The following is a 23,445-nucleotide window of genomic DNA, read 5'->3' as shown; positions in this document are numbered from 1 at the left end:
ACCAACCCATAAACATGGTATATTCTTCCATTTTTTTATATCTTCCTCTATCTCTTTTTTCAGTGTTCTGTAGTTTTCCGCGTATAAGTCTTTTACCTCCTTAGTTAAGTTTATTCCTAGGTATCTTAATTTTTTTGGTGCGATGGTAAATGGGATTGCTTTTTTAGTCTCTCTTTCTGTAAGTTCACTATTGGTGTATAGAAATGCCATAGATTTCTTGGCGTTAATTTTGTATCCTGCTACATTGCCAAATTCATTTATTAAGTCTATTAGTTTTTTGATGAAGTCTTTCGGGTTTTTTATGTACAATATCATGTCATCTGCAAATGAGGACAGCTTTACTTCTTCTTTTCCAATTTGGATGCCTTTTATTTCTTCTTCTTGTCTAATTGCAATGGCTAATACTTCCACTACTATGTCAAACAGGAGTGGTGAGAGTGGGCATCCTTGTCTTGTTCCTGTTCTTAGGGGAAATGGTTTTAGTTTTTGCCCTTTGAGTATGATGTTAGCTGTGGGTTTATCATATATAGCTTTTATTATGTTGAGGTATGATCCTTCTATTCCCACCTTGTTGAGAGTTTTTATCAAGAAAGGGTGTTGGATTTTGTCAAATGCTTTTTCTGCATCAATTGATATGACTGTGATTTTTATCTCTCAATTTGTTTATGTGATGTATCACTTTTATTGATTTGCGGATAGTGTACCATCCTTGCATTCCTGGGATAAATCCTACTTGGTCATGGTGTATGATGTACTGCTGGAGCCGATATGCTAGAATTTTGTTGAGGATTTTGGCATCTATGTTCATGAGGGATATTGGCCTGTAATTCTCTTTATTGTGTTGTCTTTATCTGGTTTTGGTATTAGGGTGATGCTGGCTTCATAGAAGGAGCTTGGAAGTGTTCCTTCCTCTTGAATTTTTTGGAATAGTCTGAGGAGGATAGGTTTTAGTTCTTCCTTGAATGTTTGGTAAAACTCTCCTGTGAAGCCATCTGGCCCCGGGCTTTTGTTAGACAGAAGCTTTTTGATAACTGCTTCAATTTCTTCCATAGTTACTGGCCTATTGAGCTGTTTAGATTCTTCCTGATTGAGTTTTGGAAGGTTATATATTTCTAGGAATATGTCCATTTCCTCCAGGTTGTCCAGTTTGTTGGAATAGAGTTGTTCATAGTATATTTTAACAATCCTTTGTATTTCGGCGGTGTCTGTTGTTATTTCACCTCTTTCATTTCTGATTTAGTTTATTTGGGTCCTCTCTCTCTGCTTCTTGGTGAGCCTGGCTAGAGGTTCATCAATCTTGTTTATCCTTTCAAAGAACCAGCTCTTGGTTTTGTTGATCTTTTGTATTGTTTCTTTGGTCTCTATGTCATTTATCTCCGCTCTGATCTTTATTATTTCCTTCCTTCTGCTTACACTGGGCTTTTCTTGTTGCTCTCTCTCTCTTTGAGTTGTAGGGTTAGGTAATTTTTTACCATTGTTTCTTGTTTTTTTTGAGGTAGGCTTGTAGAGCTATGAACTTCCCTCTCAAGACTGCTTTGGCTGTGTCCCATAGATTTTGGATTGTTGTGTTTTCATTGTCATTTTTTGCCATGATGTTTTTTATTTCTTCCTTGATGTCTTTGGTAACCCAGTCATTGTTTTATAGCATGCTGTTTAGTCTCCATGCGTATGATTTCTTTGGATTGTTTTTATTGTAGTTGATTTCCAGTTTTATGCCACTGTGGTCTGAGAAGATGCTTGATATGATTTCTATCTTCTTGGATTTGAAGAGACTTTGCCTATGCCCCAACATATGGTCTATCTTTGAAAATGACCCGTGTGCACTTGAGAAGAATGTATATTCTGTGGCTTTGGGGTGAAATGTTCTGAAGATGTCAGTCAATTCCATCGGGTCTAGTGAGTCATTTAGGATTGATGTTTCTTTGCTGATTTTTTGTGTAGAGGATTTGTCCATTGGTGATAGTGGGGTATTAACCTTTTGCCCTCGGATGTCGAGATTAAAATTACTCTTTGAATGTATCAATAATTTGAAATATAAAAAAATCCAAATAAATAAGTTTGTATGAAAAGAAACTCCAGTTTTTTATTCTACTGCCGCGCTTTGTAAAATCTGGGGTATTTAAAAAATTAAATCCCGAGTAGAATAAAGGAATCAAGAAAAAAACAAGCGAGTGCAAAGGGTTAAAGTCTCCTACTATGATTGTATTGCTGTCAATCTCTCCCTTGATATCCTCCAGGAGTTTTTTTTATATATTTGGGTGCTCCTGTATTGGGTGCGTATATGTTTACCAGAGGTATTTTCTCTTGTTGGATTGCTCCCTTTAGTATTATGAAGTGGCCTTCTTTATCTCTTATTATGTCCTTCACTTTGAGATCTAATTTGTCATATATAAGTATTGCTACCCTAGCTTTTTTTTCATTTCCATTCGCCTGGAAAACCTTTTTCCATCCCTTCACCCTCAGTCTGTGTGCATCTTTTTTTCTGAGGTGGATTTCTTGTAGACAGCAGATATATGGGTCTTGTTTTCTTATCCAATCTGTTACCCTATGTCTTTTGATTGGGACATTTAATACATTTACATTTAAAGTTATTATTGATAGTTACTTATTTGTCGCCATTTTTATTCTTTACCCCTGTGTTCCTTCTTCGCTTCCTATTTCTTTTTTTTATAGCAGACCCTTTAGCATTTCTTGCGTTGCTGGTTTGTGGTGATAAATTCCCTTAGTCCTTTTTTGTCTGTGAAGCTCCTGATTTCACCTTCAATTTTGATTGATAACCTTGCTGGGTACAGTATTCTTGGATTCAGACCCTTCCTTTGCATGACTTTGTATATTTCATTCCATTCCCTTCTGGCCTGATGAGTTTCTGTTGAGAAATCAGTTGCTAGTCTGATGGGGGTTTCTTTGTATGTAACTTTCTGTCTCTCTCTGGCCACTTTTAAGATTCTTACTTTGTCGTTGGTGTTTGCCAATTTAATTATAATGTGCCTTGGTGTCAGTCTTTTGGGGTTCATTTTGCTTGGGACTCTGTGAGCTTCTTGGATTTGTGTGGTTTTTTTCTTCCCTATATCAGGGAAGTTTTCTGTCATTATTCCTTCAAACAGGTTTTGTATTCCTTGCTCAGTTTCCTCTCCTTTTGGAACCCCTATTATACGGATGTTGTTTTGTTTCGTGTTGTCCCAAAGTTCCCTTAGGCTCTCCTCCTGCTTTTTTTTTTTTTTTTTTTAAGAAGCTGCTCTATTTGGATATTTTTTCCCATCTTGTCTTCTGGCTCACTGATGCGGTCCTCTGCTTCTTCTAGTCTACTCTTGATGCTTTCTATTGAGTTCTTTACAGCAGTGAGGTCATTTTTCATTTCTTCTTGGTTCTTCATTTCCTCTTGGTTCTTACTCATATTGTCGAATTTGTCTTCCATTCTTTTCAGCCACCTTATGACCATTTCTCTGAATTCTTTCTCTGATAGGTTGCTTGCCTCTATTTTGTTTACTTCCTTTTCTGGTGATGTCTGCTTTTCTTTCATATGCGGGCTGTTTATTTGTCTCCCCATGGTCTCTCTTCTCCAGATGTCTGGTTATGTAGTTCTCTCTCTCCTGAGGCAGGATCTGTGTCACTGAGGGCCTGAGCTCACTCGGGGGGCCTTTGGGATTCAGTTTGGATGGAAGGCCTGACTTCCTCTCTGTCTGTTGGTCTCATTCAGTGCTAGGCTATGGGGGGGTCTCTCCAGATAGCAGTTCAGAGCACAGAGGCTTATTCCTCAGTGTGACCTCATCCACGTGGCCACCGGGGCCTGGCTCTTCTCTGGGTCATTCAACCACGTGCAGCTGTGGCTGGTCGGGGAGCGCGGCAAAGCAGAGCTCTATAATAGGAGGATTTCTTGTTTTCCTCTGAAAGCCTGGCTATAATACAAGTGTTCCTCATGATCAAAATCTGTTCAATTACTGAGTTCAGAAAGTAAAAGTGAAAGTTTAGATAGTTAGTTTGGATGTGGTGAGTTATCCAAATCATATAGTTTTTACATTTCAGAGAATGAATATTGAGAATCTGGACAGTGAGCAGTTTATCAGAAAATCATAGTATCTCTTCAGTTCCTAATAATGAGAATCTTTGGATGGATAAGAAGGATGCTGGCATTTTGTTCTTAATCTGTGCAAGGTTTTTGGAGGACTGGGTCTTTCCAGAATCAAGAAGTGAAGTAAGATCCTAGATCTTAGAGAGAATGGGCATTCTATAAGAATACACTACCTGAATCTAATGGACCTAGGTATTTTGTGTAGCATTCCTTTTCCTGCACCTCATTGGAAATTACTCTTAACTACTAGAGGCCCAGTGCATGAATTTTCATGCACTGGAGGGGTAGTCCCTCAGCACGGCCTGTCCCCTCTCACAGTCCGGGAGCCCTCAGGGGTGGGAGGCAACCAGCGATCAGGGGAAGACGACGCCCTCATCACACCTCTGCTGCTGCCACTGCTGGCAGCGCAAGCCTCGGCCGTCCCTGGTTACCTGAGCCTTGGGCGGCCGGGCAGCGCCATCTGAGGCTTGCTTGCACCTTGGGCTGGCCCTGGGCAGCTTTGCAGCCGCCATCTGAGACTTGCCTGCACCTCAGGCATCGGCTAGGCAGCAGCCATCCGAGGCTTGAATGTGCCTCGGACCAGCCCTGGGTGGCTGGAGGGCTGAGGGGACTCGGGAACTCCAGAGGCAGGCACATGGAGCAGCCGGACCTGCCTAGGGGTGGGCCCAGCTGTGCCATGTGTCTGCCGCCCTGGTGCGGCTGAGGGGACTGGGCACCACCATCTTGTGACTGGGCACTGCCATCTTTGAGGGCATGGCATTCAATTAGCATATTCCCTCCTTATTGGCTGTGGGCACTGCCATCTTTGTGAAGGTGTGATGGTCAATTAGCATATTCCCTCTTTATTAGATAGGATAGTTACTTTTTTCATATTTCTCATAATGAGAGGTGCATTGGGGACTATTGGGTTGTTAATAATTTATTATCTTGGATCTACACAAGGTGTTCTGGTTCAGAGACAAATATAGTGAATACCTTATAGTAAGTAATAAATGTATTGTCCCTCCTTTGCCCTAGTCATTGCTGTTAGGGAGATGCAACAAGATACAAGTCATTTATTTATGGAGTAGCTATCCCATAGATAAGGGGTGAGAAAAAATGATTTTTCTTTGCTTATAAAGGAAAGCAAGCAGCTACCTCCCTATGCCCCTGAAAAGGCTTCTGAAAATGTTAATGAATATTAGCTCTCTTGGTTCTAATGACATGTCCGAATTCCTAGGACTCATTCTTACTTAAAATGTAAATAGGAGAAAGCTCTCAGTCTTCCTGTCACCTTGGGACTTAAAATAGGAATTAATCTGTCACCTCTGCCTTCTTGGGGACCCACTTGGCACTCTCAGGGGAACAAGAAATTTAATTATCCTTTGGATTAGAGCAATTAACTGTATAATTTGTTACAGATATAATTCTTAAGGTATGTAAACAGCAAAATATTTCTGGTAAAAATGAAAGCAACATTTCCTGTCTTTATATAATATGGAAGGTGAGGGCTTTTGGCAGGAGCACTGAGAAATCTGGGGAAGTTTATTTTCCCACAGGGAGAGTTATAAAATAAGTAAAATTATATTTAGCTCTTTTGGTTGGTGGTAAATCTTGTTAATTTAAAAGTTGACTTTAGTATAAAAAACCTGTGAGAGCAATGTCCCTAAATTTGAATATTGTTTCTGCTGTGAACATTCTTCATAGATTTTTTTATTTTTTTAACCATGAGTGGGTTTTGAATTTTATTTAATGTCCCCGCCCCCACTCTTTTGCATTTATCAAGATAGTTACGTGGTATATTAGTCAATGTTTTCCAGAGAAACTAAACCAATGGGATATATATAGAGAGAGACAGAGAGATTTATTATAAGGAATTAGCTCACAGGCAGTTTTGCTCAGTAGGTAGAGCATTGGCCTACAGGCCAAAGAGTCCTGGATTTGATTCCCGTCAAGGGCATGTACCTTGGTTGCAGGTTCTTCCCTGCCCCGGGCCGTGGTCAGGACCAGTGCGGGAGGCAACCAATTGATGTGTTTCCCTCACATCAATGTTTCTCTCTGTCTTTCCCTCTCTCCCTAAAAATCAATGGGAAAATATCCTCGGGTGAGGATTAACAAAAAACAAACACAGAAAAGAAATGAATTGGCTCACACAGTTAGGGAGACTAAAAAGTCCCAAAATTTGCATTTGGTAAGTTGGGAGACTGAGGAGAGTTGATGGTGTAGTTCCAGTCTGAATGTCAGAGATTCAGGAGAGCTGATGTTTCAGTTTGAGTCCAAAGATGTGGGGAAAAGAACACTGATATTCGGACTCAAAGGCAGGCAGGTAGGCAGGAGGAATTCCCCCTTACTCCAGGAAGGGTCAGTCTTTTTTTCTATTCAAACCTTCAGTTAATTAGATGAGACTCACCCACATTGGGGAGGGCAATCTATTTTCCTCATACTATCCATATATATGTTAAACTCATCCAAAAACATCCTCAGAAACATCCAGAGTAAAGTTTGACCACATATCTTGACACCCTGTGGCCCAGTCAAGTTGACACATAAAACTAACCATCACATATAATATAGAAAAAAAAGAAAAAGCCAAATATATTACTGAACTCCTAGGGGGGGAAAATGTGTATGCATCTAAGAAGTTTTAACTTAAAGCTAAAAAGATTCCTTTCATTAAGCAATACTCTGCAAAACCCCCAATATTCTGTGTTGTACTTTTCCAATTATAAAATAAAAGGAATATAAAAGGACAGGAGGTCCAATTAGTAGGATAAAAGCTAAGTATACTTTATTTTCTCACATTAGTCTAAGCTACCCAATTCAGACCTTGGTTGCAGGCTCCATCCTGGCCCCAGTCATGGCACATGTGGGAGGCAACCAATTAATGTGTCTCCCTCACATCTATTTTTCTCCCTCTCCTTTCCACTCTCTCTAAAAATCAATGGGAAAAAATAAATAAAAATATCCTGGGGTGAGGATTAACAAAACAACAACAAAAAGAAATCCAATGTGCTAATAATATTAGGGCAGGAGTTGGCAAATAACTATTTTCTGTGAAGGAGCAGATAGTAAATATTTTAGGCTTTGTGGGCCATAAAGCCTCTGTCCCAATTCCGCCATTATCGGTCCACATAAATGAATAGGCATGGCTGTATTCCAGTACTTTCTTTACAAAAACAGAAAACAGGCTGGGTTGGCTTTCAAGTTGTAATTTGCAGACCCCCATGCTAGAAGAAAGAACATCATGTGGCTATCTTGTAAATGCAAAAACAAACAAACAAAAAAAAACCCCCAATATAATTCAAAACCCGCTATGGTTAAGAAAAAAATTTAAACTGAAAAAATTTACATTTAAAAGTTATCTATGAAAAACCTGCAAACTTTCTACGTAATGGGTAATATTGCAAGTGTTCTTTTGAAAATCAAGAAGACAGAAATACCTGCAATCACCACTTTTATTCAACATCATGCTACAGATCCTAGATTGCACAGTAACACAAGAAAAAAATAAAAACTATGAAGACTAGAGGAGAAAAACCAAAACAGTATTGTTCCCAGATAATAAAATCTATATAGCAAACTTAAAGAATGTACAGAAATAAATAATTCAAATTTTATATAGATCTGACATAAAATCAACATATAAATACCAATTACATTTCTATATACATAATAGAAAATATACTGAAATGAAAAATATTGTCTACAATATGAGATGCCTGGCAATAGATAAATCTAACAAAATAAGCAAGACTTATATCTAGAAAATTATAAAATTCTATTCCAAGAATACTCTAAAGAAGTAAAGAGTCCTAGCCGATTTGGCTCAGTGGATAGAGTGTCGGCCTGTGGACTAAAGGGTCCCAGGTTCAATTCCAGTCAAGGGCATGTACCTCAGTTGAGGGCTCCTCCCCGGTCTAGGCCCTGGTCAGGACGCATGCAAGAGGCAACCAATCAATGTGTTTCTCTCTCATCGATATTTCAGTCTTTCCTCTCTCTTCTACTCCCTAAATACCAATGGAAAAATATCCTCAGGCGAGGATCTTAAAAAAAAAAAGTAAAGAGATAATCTTGCTAATGGTTAAGGCAGTACCATAAAGATGTTAATTCTCTCAAATTTGATCTACAGATTTAATACAATTCCAGTTTTAAAAAATCCCAATAAGATTATGTGTGGTTTTTGAGAGGAGAGCATTCCATATGTTTTATTATGATTAGTTTTTATTATGATTTCCACTTTTACACATGATATATAGGTATATTTTTAAATTTCCAAATTATGAGAATACTTTTGTCTTTTTGTTTTTTTCCTAATTTAATTCCATTTTAATCAGAACAGGTGGTGATTAGTTGAAATTTATTGAGATTTGATATAAAATTTACTTTGTAGTCAATTTTTGTACATGCCCTTGTATTTGAGAAAAATGCATATTCTTTAATGCATTGTTGGGATCTGGGTACACAATTCTGGATTGATATTCTCTTAGCACTTTGATTATATACTACAGTATCTGTGGCTTCTATTTTTATTGAGAGGTCAGCTATCAGTGTAATTATTGTTCCTTTGTAGAACCTCTTTTTTTTCCGGTTGCTTTTGAAATCTTTTTGATGTTTTGCAGTTAACATTAAATATATCTAGGTGTAGATTTCTTATTTAACCAGCGTGGTATATATTTTTTTGTATCTGTGGACTTATATCTTCATTTTTGGAATATTAGTCATTATCTCAGATTTATGTCTACTTCATTTCTTTTTCTTTTTTTGTTTTTTTGTTGTTAATCCTCACCCAAGGATTTTTTTTATTTTATTGATTTTCAGAGTGGAAGGGAGCGGGAGAGACAGAGAGAGAGAAAAAAAAAACATCACTGTGAGAAAGAGAGACATCGATTGGTTGCCTCTTGCACTTGTCCTGACCAGGGCTGGGGATTGAGCCTGCAACCGAGGTACGTGCCCTTGACTGGAATCAATTGAACCCGCGATCCTTCAGTCCGAAGGCCGACACTCTCAGCACTGAGCCAAACTGGACAGGGCTCCTTCTTTTCTTTAGACTGTCTTTCTAAGACTATGAACCAGCATATGTCAGACCTTTTCATTCTCTTCTTCTTGTTTGTTAATTTCTCTTGTACTAGTATTTTTCCTCTACTTATTTATCTGTGTTGCATTCTGAACAATTCCATCATAGCTATCTTCTAGTTTACAAATTCTGTCTAGCTATGTGTAATTTGCTGTTTAATCCATTAATAGAATTTCTAATTTCACAGAGAATATTTCTGAAAGTTACATTTGATTCTTTTTGAGATCTGCCTCATTTTATTATAACATATTCTTGTTAATTCTTTCAGAAATACTGTTCAATACCTATTATGTACTGGTCACTGTTCTAGGAGATGGAGTTTATATTCTGATATTTCTTGATGTTGTTTTTATCTAAATAAGATTCACCATTTTAGCCATTTTAAAGTGTACAATTCAGTGATTTTTTAGTAGATTCAGAGTGTTGTGCAACCATCACCACTATCTAATTCCAGAGTATTTTCATCACCCTATAAAGAAACCTCATACCCATTAAGCATTTACTTTGCATTTCTTCCTCCCTCCAGTCCCTGGCAACCATTATTAATCTACCTTTGTCTGTATGGGATTGTCTATTCAGAACATTTTATGTAAGTGGAATCATGCATTATGTGGCCTATAGTACCTGGCTGCTTTCACTTAGCATAGTACTTTTAAGGGCCATCCATGTTGTAGCATATATCACTACTTCATTCCTTTTTATGGCTGAATCATATTTTATTGTATGGATTATGCCACATTTTGTCCATTCATCAGCTATAATGCGTCAGCTATTATGAATATTGTTGCTTTGAATATTTGTATACTGATTTTTGTGTGAATGTGTTTCCATTTATGCCATTTATTTTGTTTATTTCTTTGAACATTTCATATTTGTTGTTGTATATATTGCATCTGATAATTCCAATTTGAAGCCCTTGGGTGTTTGAATCTGTTGTTTCTGCTGAATCTCACTTAGAGTAGATTATTTCCTCCTAAGTAAGCTTGGTCATTTAAGATTGTGAGCTAAAATATTTTATATTTTAATGCATTTTTGTACCACATTACCTGTTTTGTTATTGGAAAGTCAAAATAGTAGAACCTTCTTACCTTATAATAGAGAAACATGCAAATTGACCGCACCTCCGCTATGCCCACGATTGGGCCGGCAGGAGGCTGGGGGCGGGACTCCGGGTGGCATATCCGCCGTTGAGGAGATCAAGATGGCGGTGCCCAGTGGCCGGGCCCATGCCGCCGCTCCCGGGGGTGCCTGGGGCGATCGGCAACCCGGGGGGCGTGGCCGGGCCCATGCCGCCGCTCCCTGGGGTGCCTGGGGCGATTGGCACCCCGGGGGGCGTGGCCGGGCCCATTCAGCCGCTCCTGGAGGTGCCTGGGGCTATCGGCACCCCGGGGGGCGTAGCCGGGCCCATTCAGCCGCTCCCGGGGGTGCCTGGGGCGATCGGCACCCCGGGGGGCGTGGCTGGGCCCATGCCGCCGCTCCCCGGGGTGACTGGGGCGATCGGCACCCCGGGGGGCGTGGCCGGGCCCATGCCGCCGCTCCCTGGGGTGCCTGGGGCGATTGGCACCCCGGGGGGCGTGGCCGGGCCCATTCAGCCACTCCTGGAGGTGCCTGGGGCGATCGGCACCCTGGGGGGCGTAGCCGGGCCCATTCAGCCACTCCCGGGGGTGCCTGGGGCGATCGGCACCCCGGGGGGGCGTGGCCGGGCCCATGCCGCCGCTCCCCGGGGTGACTGGGGCGATCGGCACCCGGGGGGGCGTGGCCGGGCCCCTCCCGGGGGTCCAGGGGTCGATCGGCCACCTGGGGGGGCGTGGCCCGGCCCCTCCCACCGCTCCCGGGGGTCCCAGGGGCCGAGGCTTTCCGGGCCTTGGACACCAGTGGGGAGCCTGCACCGATCGCAGGAAACCACTGGGGTCGGCTCCTGCGATCCTTAGCAAGGATGTTGCGTGCCGCGGAGCCCAAGGCCACCGCCCGGGGCCAAGCCCCGATCCTGAAAAAGGCAGAAGGCGGTGGCCACAGCCAAGGCCTGGGTCCCTGGTGCCGGCAGAAAACTGGTGCAGGCAGCCAGGTGAATGAAGGTCTATTGCACGAATCTTCGTGCAAACGGGCTACTAGTATATAATAAAAGGCTAATATGCAAATCGACCGAACAGCGGAATGACCGGTCACTGTGATGCGCACTGACCACCGGGGGCAGATGCTCAATGCAGGAGCTGCCCCCTGGTGGTCAGTGCGCTCCCACAGGGGGAGCACTGCTCAGCCAGTAGCCAGGCAAGCACAGTGGCAGTGGCGGGAGTCTCTCAGGCTGGGCTGAGGGACGCCCCCCTCACCCTCTGAGTGCATGAATTTCGTGCACTGGGCCTCTAGTCAAATAATAAAAATGCACAGACTGGGTTAATACTGTTTTCTGAAAAAAACAGTAAGATGTAACAAATAGAGGCAGTAGGAGCACAGAGTTTATAGGTATGTATTTCCTTTTCTTTCATTTTTAAAATATATTTTTATTGATTTCAGAGAAGAAAGGAGAGGAAGAGAAAGATAGGAACATCGATGATGAGAGAGAATCATTGATCTTCTCCTCCTACACACCCCTACTGGGGATTGAGCCTGCAAGCCAGGCATGTGCCCTGACCGGGAATTATGACTTCCTGGTTCATAGGTCGATGCTCAACCACTCAGCCATGCTGGCTGGCTGTATTTCCTTTTCTAGAGGGCTTAAACTTTCTTTGAGCTAAAGTCACAGATATTACTGCTAAAGCCTGTCTGGCTGGGTGTTTTTAGGGTGTTGATTCCCTTAGAATTGAGGACAGTGGTCTTTATAAAGACCACTAAGCCAGGGGAATTTTAAAAGCCTGGTATTTGGAGTGGGTGAAAAATTAAAAGAATATAATTGTTTTCCTCAGTGACCACACAAAACATGAAAATTTTGTTTGTGTTTTCCAACTTCCTGTTTTGATACCAGGAGTTGGACAAAATGTTATAAAGGATATGATATATAAAACTTTTAAATAAAAGTGTTTGAGTCTGAAACAAAATTTTTATGTACATTGTCTACCTTTTGAGTGTTCAAACAATGTTTTTATTAAATGTAAATTGGTAGCATAGTCAGTTTTCAGCCTTAAAATTATGGGTTCATACACAAATTTTGTTTATTGGAATTATTTAATAGGAATTTGTAGCACAAGTTTTTTTTGAAGGGAATCATTCCAGTTCAAAAGGGTATACTCTCCAGTGCATTCCTGGCTAACCTGGCATTCTTGTCTTTTTATAATTTATCCTAGGATCTTTCTTTGTATGCTTGTCTTGGACATTTGTCCTAATCTGTCCTCACCCTTTTGCCAGTCATAGGTATTCTGATGTCTATCATATTATAACTCTGCCTTTGTTCATGATGTTGCCTCTGTTGAAATGTTCTTCCCCCAATCTCAGGTTCTTGGCACTGTACCCATCCTTCAAAATTCATCTCCAGTACACTTTGTTTCTTTTCTGATCATAAATGAACTGTATTTTTCCCTTCATGTTGCTTTGTAAATCTTATTAAGAATTTGTCTGTCTTAATCTAATTATTGATATTTCCTGTGTTGCTCTGTCCACCCAATTATAAACTACTTGTGATCTTATATTGTCTTTGAAGTTATTTCTGGCAAGGCAATTTGCCTTATGTGTGAAAGATTTTCATTAAATATCTGAAGAATTAGCAACACATTTCATTTGTGATTAGCCTGAACTGTTAAAGGCAGCATTTGTGTCATACTTGTTTTATATTTCCAACATCCAGCACACTGCCTTTGCAATTAGCATGTCTTTTGAATTGCTTTTGAAAGCTTTAGTTTGATCCTTGTATTTTAGTGTCAAGGGAAAATCAGCAAGTTGGTTTCACAGTAAATTAGAGGAATTTTCTCATTTAAGTTACGAAAACTAAAGAATATTTTATTAGAGTTCTGTGAATTAGCAGAGTTGGAGAAGAGTTTTTAACAATTAAGGGGCAATATGTTTTCTAAAGATGATCAAGAACTAATTAGCAGAAACTTCTGTATCTGCCTTATGGTTAGTAATAATAAAGCAGATTAAATTTTTTCCCTCTTCTAAAAATGCAGGTTCTTGTTAAACCTTTGGGAGACCGAGGATACCTTTTTCTTCTCTCTCCTTTTCAAATGGTTTCTCCATATGGTAGGTAATGTCTTTAATTTTTATAATTCTTTTTTAAGGTTTTAGGTAAAACACATTGCCAATTAATTTGACTTCTGTTTTTTTAGAACATCAAACTGCCAGATCTCGAATCCTACATGCTTTGTTTCTGTTTCAAGAACCTAGAGGCATAGTTACTTGTAAGTTCTTTGACTATCTAAATCCAGTCTTATAGATACGTATATTGAAAATTTCCAGATAACTCCCTAAGCAGTTTGTTTTTCTTACATCATGTTTTAGGAAATACTGGGGGTAGTAAGAGCTATTAGCAATGTAAAGTACAAATTATATGACTTGACTTATTTTTTACTATGAAAAATTATTTGGGTTTTAATAGTTTTTTCCCCCACTAAATGTTAATTGTAATTGTTATAACACAGTAGCTTTTTGGGGGTTTTATAAAATACGATTTTTTTAAAATCTTAGTTCATTTTTGCATTCAGATTTTAGCAACTGTAAAAGCATCATGTGCTGGGTTAAATATTAGGCCATTCAAAATTAATTAGAATTTTTCACACTGATATCAGATAAAATTTGCTTTTCACCATTCCTAAGAGCTAACTTTAGTGCTATATTAAGATAAAGTTCCCACTAATGGCTTTCACTGTTAGATTAAGAATGAGATTCTCAGGTGTAGCACTCAGTGCTTGCATATCTCCTTATAGGGATAGAGTTCTTACGAAGTTGTTATAACAGGAAAGAATGCCATTGCTATCCTGGGTAGGACTATCTTGTGATGAGCCTCATATCTTGCCCTGCTTCTTTATTTCTGATATTTTGCTTGCCCCAAGTTGAAAGGCCTAGTTACAAAAGGAAATGAGATCTTCAATGAGTGGGTACTTTTCCCTTTAAAAATATGTTGTATAATTTCCTTTGTTTTAGCTTCTCATCGGCTTGTTTTAGTCCCCTAGACTTAGAAACATGTGATTCATATATTTCTATGTTACATACATGTATTAAGGTACATACGAGTTTGGTTCACCATTAATGTATGAATGTTAACATTTCTTTGACAATATGTAGATCTGTATTTGATTAGTTTCTTCATTGCTAACATGGCTTACTCTTTTTGTTTACAGCACAAAAGGGTTCAACCAATGTAGCACCACCGGAAAGACATGAGAGCATGCCAGATATATTAAAAATAACTCAGTTTTTACAATTTGCTTTGATTCGGTGTCGAAAGGAATTCAAAAATATAAATAGTATAAATTTTCATTCTGTTGTTGAAAAGTATGTAAGTGAATTTTTTAAGCGAGGTTTTGGTTCAGGTAAACGAGAGTTTATTATGTTTCCATATGATTCACGATTAGATGATAAAAAATTCTTATACCCAGCTCCAAGAAATAAATCCCATATTGATGATTGTTTGCGTACCTATATTTTTCGGCCTGAAATGTATCAGTTACCTATTTGTCAGTTAAAAGAGCTATTTGAAGACAATAGAAAACTTCAACAGTTCGGTCAACTTTCAGATTATGAAGGCCACGAAGAAATGAATGGCACAAAAAAGAAATTTGGGAAACGAAATAACTCAAGGGGTGAGGCTATTAAACCTGGAAAGCAGAAGTCATCTCACTCTTTGGATTATGATAAGGATAGAGTCAAAGAATTGATTAATTTGATTCAGTCTAGGAAAAAAAATGTGGGTGGGGACTCAGACACAGAAGATATGAGAAGCAAAACTGTCTTGAAGAGGAAGCTTGAGGATCTACCTGAAAATATGAGAAAGTTCGCCAAAACAAGTAATTTAGCTGAAAATTGCCATCTGTATGAAGGTAAAATATCAGTTTGCTCTTCTACAGTATAAAAATAATAACCAAAAATATAGTAAAGTAGTTCTGTCCTTGCTTCTAGCATAGGAGTCTGCAGATTGCAAAGTGAAAGCCAGTCCAGCCTGTTTTCTGTTTTTGTAAAGAAAGTACTGGAATACAGCCATGCCTGTTCATTTATGTGTATACATAGCTGCTTTCACACTACCATGGCAGAGTTGGGACAGATTTTATGGCCCACAAAGGCTAAAATATTTACTGTCCGGTCCTTCACAGAAAATACAGTTATTTGCCAACTCCTACCCTAGCACATTGGATTTCTGAATTGTGTAGCGTAGACAAATGTGAGAAAATAAAGGATTCTTAGCTTTTATCCTACTAATTGGACCACTTGTCCTTTTATATTTCTTTAATTTTATAATTGGAAAAGTATAGAATATTGGGGAGTTTGAGGGGTGTTAATGAGAGGAATCTTCTTAACTTTAAAATAAAATTTCTTAGATGCATAGACATGTTTTTTTCTACCCTGGGAATCCAGTAATATGTTTGCCCCCCCCCCCTTTTTTTTCCTAGTTTTCTTTGCCTTTTTTTTGTTTTAGTTGACATAAGAAGAAATGGGAGGCCTTTGTCTTAAGTTTGTGTTTCAATATTACAACTATTTTAAAATACTTTTTTATCTATATTTTTAAGATCTTTACACTGCTAGTACATAAGCATGAAATATGTTTCTTTATATTCAGGGACCTTTTTTGTAACAGTCTACATTTTATGCTGCTGCTACTGTTCTTATTAACTAGGCAGATCTTAAATAACATGTGGCGAGTGGCTGCCATATTGGATAGTGCAGAAAGTTTAATTTAAATGAAACAAAAATTAATTTCCTTTGTTAAACCAGCTACACCACTTTATTGAACAGTACAGATCAAGAACATTTGCATCCTTGCAGAGAGTTTTATTTGACAGTGTTGTTTTCAATAACTGTTTTTTTACTTTTTCTAACGTATCATCTTTGTATTCTTATCACCTGGGTGGCCTTCCTGGCTTCTATCACTCACTTCAGTATGATGCTCTTCTCAATATTGCTTTGCTAATTTGCCACCAATCTCAGCTTCTGTATTCATCTTTCAGGTTTTTTTTCTGGGTTGGCAACATCTGTCCTGAGTAGCCATATTTTCCATTCTTCCCTCACATGCTCCTTGGTTAAAGCTCATCTTTCTCAGAATATGTCATGATTAGCCATTTACTTCTATTTCTTTCTTCTTGAAGCATCTTTAATTTCTCTCAAGTGTTCATATCTTTGCAGTTCAGATCCCTCCAGAATAAATTTCTGGGTGTTCTGCTCCTTGATGGTTTTCATCTCCTTTAGCTTATGTTGGATTTCTGCTGTGTGCTGAACCTGTTGACTGTGTCTGATCCATACTGTCAACATGTATCTTGAGACTTAAGAACTTCCTATGTACTAGGTGCTTTACATATGTGGACTCATTTAGTTCTTGAATACTAGACATTACTATCCTTATTTTACAGACGAGAAAGTAATTTCAGAGAAATTAAATAAGTATCTAAAGCTATGTAGTTCACTAATCCATGATTGAACTCAGTTCTGACTAACTCTAAAATATTGTTCCTAAACTTGGCTCTATTTCCTAGCACTGAGCACATGAGAGGCAAGATAAGTAAAGTTTGGTGCCATTTTTAGCTGATATTGACTAACTTTGTACATGTGAAAAAGTGTGGGTGAAAATCAGGCTTTATCAATAAAATGATGGTGAAGCCATGCTAATTATAATAGACCAAAGGAGAAATGCAGCAGGGCGAAGGGATGGATAGGTTAATTAAACTAGAACAGTGATGATCAGACTTGCATTTCTAGGTGTTCCTCACTTGTTTCTTTGTAGTCATTTTGCACACTTTAGTTCTGATTACTAAAATTAGAGATTTAAAGATTGTATTCTAACATCTAAAATACTCTGATCTTTTTTTAAGTAAATGTTATTGATTTTTTTTTTTGAGAGAGAGAGAGAGAAAAAACATACATGTGAGAGAAACATCGATTGGTTGCTTCCCGTATGCGCTCCAACCGGACTGGGAATTGAACCCATAACCTAGGTATGTGCTCTGCCACCTTTTGGTGTACAGGGGGATGCTCCAGTCAACTGAGCCACACAGGGCAGGGCTAAAATACCCTGATCTTGATTTGGTGGTGAACCCACTCATTTTATAAGAGGTAACCTTCTATCCTCCCTACCCTCTTTAACATAAACTTTTAAAGATATGATTTATATACAATGTACCCATTTTAAGGGCAATTTGATGAATTTTTATAGCTATGTTAATACTACAATATATAGAACATTTTTAATGTTACTATCACTCCAGCATATAAAACATTTTTATTACACTGCCTTATACTCCTTTGTAGCTAATCTCACCCCAACACCAATCTGCTTTCTGCCTCTGTTGATTAGTTTTTGCCTGCTTTATATGTACATAGAATCATACAGCATGTACTCTGCTCTTTGATGTTTTTTGCTGTGGTACATTATACCTACCCGGGTTTTACCTTTCTTCAGCATTAAAAGCACATGACTTTCTGAATGTCTACACCCTTTGCAAGTTTTTAAATATATTGTTGTGCAGAATTCCCAGATTTGTACCCACTTTGAACCAGCTCTTACAGTGCTTTCTGTTCTTAGTGCAAAGTTAGTGTAGATTTCTTTAGGTAATCTAGTCAGTTGAGATAAGGCTTAGATGATAAGAATGTCAGACAGTATCTTAAGGACAAAACGTAAAACCTATAAAGGAGATAGAACTCAAATTAAGTCATGAGTTCTTTTTTCCTTTAGTGTAATTTGCATATCTTCCTAATATTTTACAAAGTAGCAACAAATATTTTATCTCTTGTCCAGCATCTGGTTGACTTAGGGATTTTGTTAGTAGATTTTAAGGTAACTGTAATATGGTCATTAATAAATATATCATCCATATTACCAACTTGATGTTTGAGCTCATTTATCCATTAATAGATTTTTCAAATTATGTAAATAAATTTTCACTTAATAGGAATTTTGACCTATGTGCAAAAGTTTAGAACCAGTCATATTTATAAAGTAAGGGATGGATGTACATGTAAAGTCTACTGAGTTCCTGCCCATAAATGTCTATGATGATTTTTATATACATTCAATTTTAAAAGTATTATGCTAGCCTTCCAAACTCAACTTTAAGAGATGACTTCTTTCTCTTTTCCCTTCAGAGTCTCCACAGCCCGTTGGCTCACTTGGGCATGACACTGACTTGCAGCAGGAGGATACCTCTAACTCTGGTGTTGCTGACATCCATAGGCTGTTTAATTGGCTATCAGAAACATTAGCAAATGCACGCAATTCTGATGCATCCCTGACAGACACAGTCAACAAAGCCTTAGGATTGAGTTCTGATGGTGCCTATGAAGAGCTGAGGCAAAAGCATGAATATGAATTGAATTCTAACCCAGATAAGAAAGAATATGAGCAGCTTACTTGTGCAAAAATTGAAAATGCACATTTTAAGGGCACTCAGAGCCCATTGCTAGACGCTGATACATCATCTGTAAAGTATCCTATTGCTCTTTCTACCAGTGAAGTAGGCACTGACCATAAACTACATTTGAAAGAAGTAAGCTTATATCTTTTGATTATATTGTTTGCTTTTGTGAATGTGTGTGTGAAAGAGAGGGTGTGCTTAAATGTTTTTTTTTCTCCCTTTTAAAAAGAAAACATTTCAATAAAAGTGTCCAGGATAGTATTTCTAAGTTATCCCTTTTTACAAAGAGTTGACTAGAGAAGTAGTTGTTTTCCTTCCTGCTTGTAAGTTTATGGATAGTCCCAAGATTTACCTATGGTGATAACGTTAAGGCTAGACCATCTATTTTTCAGAAATGGCTTATTGGGAGTTAATTCCATATCGTTTCATAATAAAGTTGAATTCTCGAAACGTTGGCTTTCTGCTAGAAATACCATTACCCATAGGTGAAGCAGATGAGTAAAGTCAGTGCACTAGTGTTACAAACAAGGTTAGGCACTTTGTCTTTCTCTTACAAATAAGAATGGAAAATGAATTGCCTTTAGGATTAACACTGAAGTGACACTCAGCCTTACTTGACAGGGCATCCAGTTTATTTATGACTTCTGTTTAGAGTACTGATCTCTAGCTGAGAAGTAGCCTTATATTCCCCCAAGAAGTGGCTACATTACTGAGGAACAATACTAGGATGGCACCATCCTAAGGGCTTATTTCTAATTTACTCTTCCTTCATTTTCTCTCCCTGCCTTTGGCTAAAAGTCATATGTATGTCCCTAGCCTTTGTCCATGTAGTTTTCAGATATTTAATGTAGGGGGAGGATGATTGTAGGAGGCTCACTTGGGAAGATGTGTAGAGTAGGCACTGAGAAACTAATTTATGTTGTTAGCATTTCCTAACATGTTTAATACTCTAAATTGGGTTGATATAGGCCAAACTGAGCTCACCGCCTATGTTTGTAACTAAAGTTCTGATGGAACACAGCCATGCCCATTTGTTTAGGTATTGCCTTGGCTGCTTTTTGCACTAAATGGCAGTGCTGAGTATCTGAGTATATGGCCTGCAAAGCCTAAAATACTTGGTGCTTGAATTAAAAAGTTGACCAACCTCAGTTCTAATTCAATATCAAATTATGTTTTGAAGGAAAGGTGTTTTAATGTAAGGCTGAAGTATTATTAATTTACCATGTTGATTTGACTAATTTTCAATGTTCAAATTGAAGGCTGTGAATTTGCTGTGAAAAAATGGTTGTTTATTCTTGACATTAAAATGAATTGAAAAGAAAGCTATTGAATATGTCCTCTTAATTTTTAGGAACCAAATTTAATTAGCATGAATAATTTTGAAGATTGCAGTTTGTGTCCCAACATTCCCATTGAACATGGATTCCATAAACAATCTAAGTCAAATGTTGAAGAGACTGAAATACATTGGAAACTGATTCCAATTACAGGTAAGAACAAGTGTACTGGGAATTAGGTTCGCTTGGTTTTACTTAGGGACCAGTTTCATGAAGGGTTTCATCTTTTTCTAGATCCTACTCTTGAGTGCTTTGTCTTGGCTCTGACATCTTCAGTGTCTTACTTTGAGCAATATAATATTTATCAAGTGTTACTGTTCTTGGTCAGCATCAGCAAGTTTCTGCAAAAAGCCCTATTAAGAAATAGGGATTTAAAACATGCTTCTTCTCTGGATAGAGTTTAGCATGTAAATTTCCAAATGAAAATTATTGGCAGAAATTGTTTCTAATAAGGTGAGGTAGATACAGAGATGCAGTGATGGTCTTTGGACAGCCAGTAAATGCTGTCTGCTCAAATTATAAGCTTCCTTATAACAAGCTGTCATCAAAGAAGTGGTCATATTGAGGTTCATCTATTTAAAAGAAATTTGATTTCTTAGTATTGGATTATCTTGGCATAATTGGATCATTGTGGAGAATGTCCTGAAATGCAAATATCCTGGGAAGCTTAATGAACCATGGGGTAAGAATAGTTTAGCAAATGTTGAAAGTTCATTTTGCAGCATCCTAATTTCTCTGTGCAAACACATGTATGAGCACATATATACATAATCTTAATATTCTAAGTTCTTATTCATCTTTGTTAGCTAAGCATTTTTTGAAATATTTCCAGGGCACATCTTTTCCATTTCTGGACCTTTGTTTAACCTTTAAAAGGGAAAAAAGTAGATTGATTTGTAACCTAGAAGCTACTGAGACTTCCAAGGATTCTATTCTGAGAAGAATTTCTAAAACTTTGATGAATTTCCTTGGGCTTCAGCACCATTCTCTACTTAGTACCTTACCAGAGAGGGTAAGAGGCCTAGAAGTGGTGGTAGAGAGGCAACTGTTTCTCACTTGGGAGCTGAAGGTGTCAGTTTGAGTGGGAGAAACAGAATAAGGAAGTAATGGGTACAAGATGATTATCCTAACCATTCCTCATTTAGATACCTTTACAGTTAATTTCAGAGCCATTCGAAGGCACAATATCTAGGTGTTGATATTCCATCATCACCTGAATAGAAAGAGAAGCAACTTCCCATTTCTGAATGAGCCTTCAGGATTATTTTAGGCAAAAGAAGGACTACTTGGATTTGTTAGCATTTGGGGTTGTCTCAGAGCTGCTTAATAGGTATCACCAATATCTGAAGAGAGTCTACAAATCTAATGGATGCTTTCTGTCAGGAGGGAATGCAAGAAGCCCAGAAGACCAGCAGGGGAAGCATGGTGAAAAACAAACGCCAGGTGAGAAGGCTCCCTTTGCTTTTCCTCCCTCCCACTGCCCTTCTCAGAATTGCTACTTGCATTCTGGTCTTCCATCAGTAGGGCATCAATTTAAGTTCTGTTAATTACAGAAAATTTGGATTATATCATATTTATATCATTACTTGATTTGTATCAAATATTCTTATATAAAGAATGTGTTCAAAGCAGTCACTACATATTCATAGAGATTACAGTTGTTTTCTTCACCTACAGTCAATTCTATCTGATGTGATGATTTGGGAATATTTTTCTTAATCCATTTCTGTAGGATATTTTATGTGAAGCAGTCTTTAAGTTTCTCTTAAATTTATACAAATACATGGAGGTGAAGCCATTTATTAGGTACATTACTGCTAATCTTGAAATTTTTTTACCCAATTCTTCTTCTTATAATTGTAAAGCTAATTTCTGCAGATAATTTATATTAGAGATTAGGGAACTTTCGGATTCCAGAAACATTTACAGGTAGTAATGATTAGCTAGTTGCAGTGGGTGCAACTAAGAGTCTTCTGTCTGAGCTCAGTCAATTCAACATCCCTGCATGGTCATAGGCTTTGTTTTCTTAGAGTTTGGTAGTGGGTCTTTTTTACTTGTTATCGTTTTGTTGATCTTACTCTTTTAGAAATCTTAACACGTTAAGCGCCAAGCCTATTTTGTCTTCCTTTCCGTTTCAGTCACCGGTGACTGACATGGTGCTTAACGTGTTCAGTGGTTTTGGGTGGGGGGAAGGAAAGCTAAATGATTTTTGAATTTTTAGTAGTTCTTTACAGTTATTCCTCTCTTTTAGAAATTAAAATGACTTTTAGTTCAAGATTCTCTTAAAGAATGCTATTATATTTCCTAGATAAAGATGATCTAAATGGATACACGTAGGTGACACCATCCAGATCAATGTGTAGAACACTTGCAGCACCTGAGGCTTTCTTTTGCATCTTCCTAGTTAGTGCTCTCCCTTCCCCTAGTAGTAACCACTAAATCTGACTTCTTTCATCATAGATTAGTGTTACCTGTTCTTGAATTTAAGATATATGGAACCTACCTGTCCTCTTGTTTTGGGGTCTTTCACTGAACATTATGTCTGGGATTCACCTGTGTTTTGTGTCTATCAGTAATTCTTTCTCTTTAGGAGCAGCAGGTATCTTGTTTATACTTCAAAATGCTTCATCAGCATCAGCAGTCCTCCTGTTTGGCATGCCATCTTCATATATTGTGATTAAAAGTACAAATATCTGAATACTACTCGCTTTGCACTTAAAAGTCATAGTATTGCAGTGCTTGAATAACAATAGAAAACATGCATTATTATGGATATTGACATGTTTCTTAATTGAGGAAGACATTTTAAAAATAATAAAGTCAACCTACCAGTTAAAATCATATAGGGGAAATTTGTGCAAAATAAAATTAGGTAGTGATCATTTGCATTTTTTAAATGGATTTGGTTTAGAGTTTTTTTAATATGGAGAATTCCCCAGGTAGATTTAAGTTATATTTCATCTTTTAAAAATTCCCTTTATCGATAGCCCTTCAAGAATAAGTTTATAGGTGTGAACTATAGCTATAGATTTTTGGGAGCAAGTATTTTATTTAAAATAAGTGATTCAGAAGTTTTTAAATTACAGGTGGTCCTCAACCCATTTGTTTTATGAGGTACAATTAAAAATCTTTTTATTTAAACAAATCAGGCATTTGACATGGTACATAATTCAAGAAGTACATAAAATACTTAAAAAAGTAAATCTTCCACTCCTAGCACAAACATTTTACATATGCACTAGACCCCATATTGAAATTTAAGAAGAATATTCAGTATTACTGAGTTATTTTCTGGAACTTGAATTTTCTGACTTACCAGTTAATACAATTTTAATTCGTACCATGGTATTGGATATTTTGCTCCCCTTCTCTTCCACCTACAAACCTGCTATGGTCTTCTTACCCTGCGGACTGTACCTTTACAGCAGTTAATGGTTACAGTGGTTCATGGTAACCACTGGGGTTGATAGAGAAATGTCACAAGCTGACTGCTGCTGAGGCTGT

At 38.0% G+C, this 23,445-nt stretch overlaps 1 protein-coding gene across 4 annotated transcripts in view; it reads left to right on the top strand.

The window, feature by feature from the left end:
• The window catches only part of TASOR (transcription activation suppressor), a 59,710-nt gene that overhangs the window by 25,363 nt on the left and 10,902 nt on the right, over positions 1 to 23,445 (top strand). For all 4 annotated transcript variants that reach the window (XM_079794724.1, XM_079794723.1, XM_079794726.1 and 1 more), the window contains exons 12-17: positions 13,217 to 13,289; positions 13,376 to 13,447; positions 14,387 to 15,085; positions 18,336 to 18,736; positions 19,956 to 20,094; positions 21,325 to 21,384. In XM_079794724.1, the coding sequence (XP_079650850.1) occupies positions 13,217 to 13,289; positions 13,376 to 13,447; positions 14,387 to 15,085; positions 18,336 to 18,736; positions 19,956 to 20,094; positions 21,325 to 21,384 (1,444 nt within the window). The remainder of the gene's footprint in view (positions 1 to 13,216; positions 13,290 to 13,375; positions 13,448 to 14,386; positions 15,086 to 18,335; positions 18,737 to 19,955; positions 20,095 to 21,324; positions 21,385 to 23,445) is intronic.

The sequence above is a fragment of the Cnephaeus nilssonii genome, assembly GCF_951640355.1.
Source record: "Cnephaeus nilssonii genome assembly, chromosome: 17".
In the NCBI taxonomy this organism is placed as follows: Eukaryota; Metazoa; Chordata; class Mammalia; order Chiroptera; family Vespertilionidae; genus Cnephaeus; species Cnephaeus nilssonii.
The sequence above is the reverse complement of the archived record's forward strand: the minus strand, read 5'-3'. Positions and strand labels throughout refer to the sequence as shown.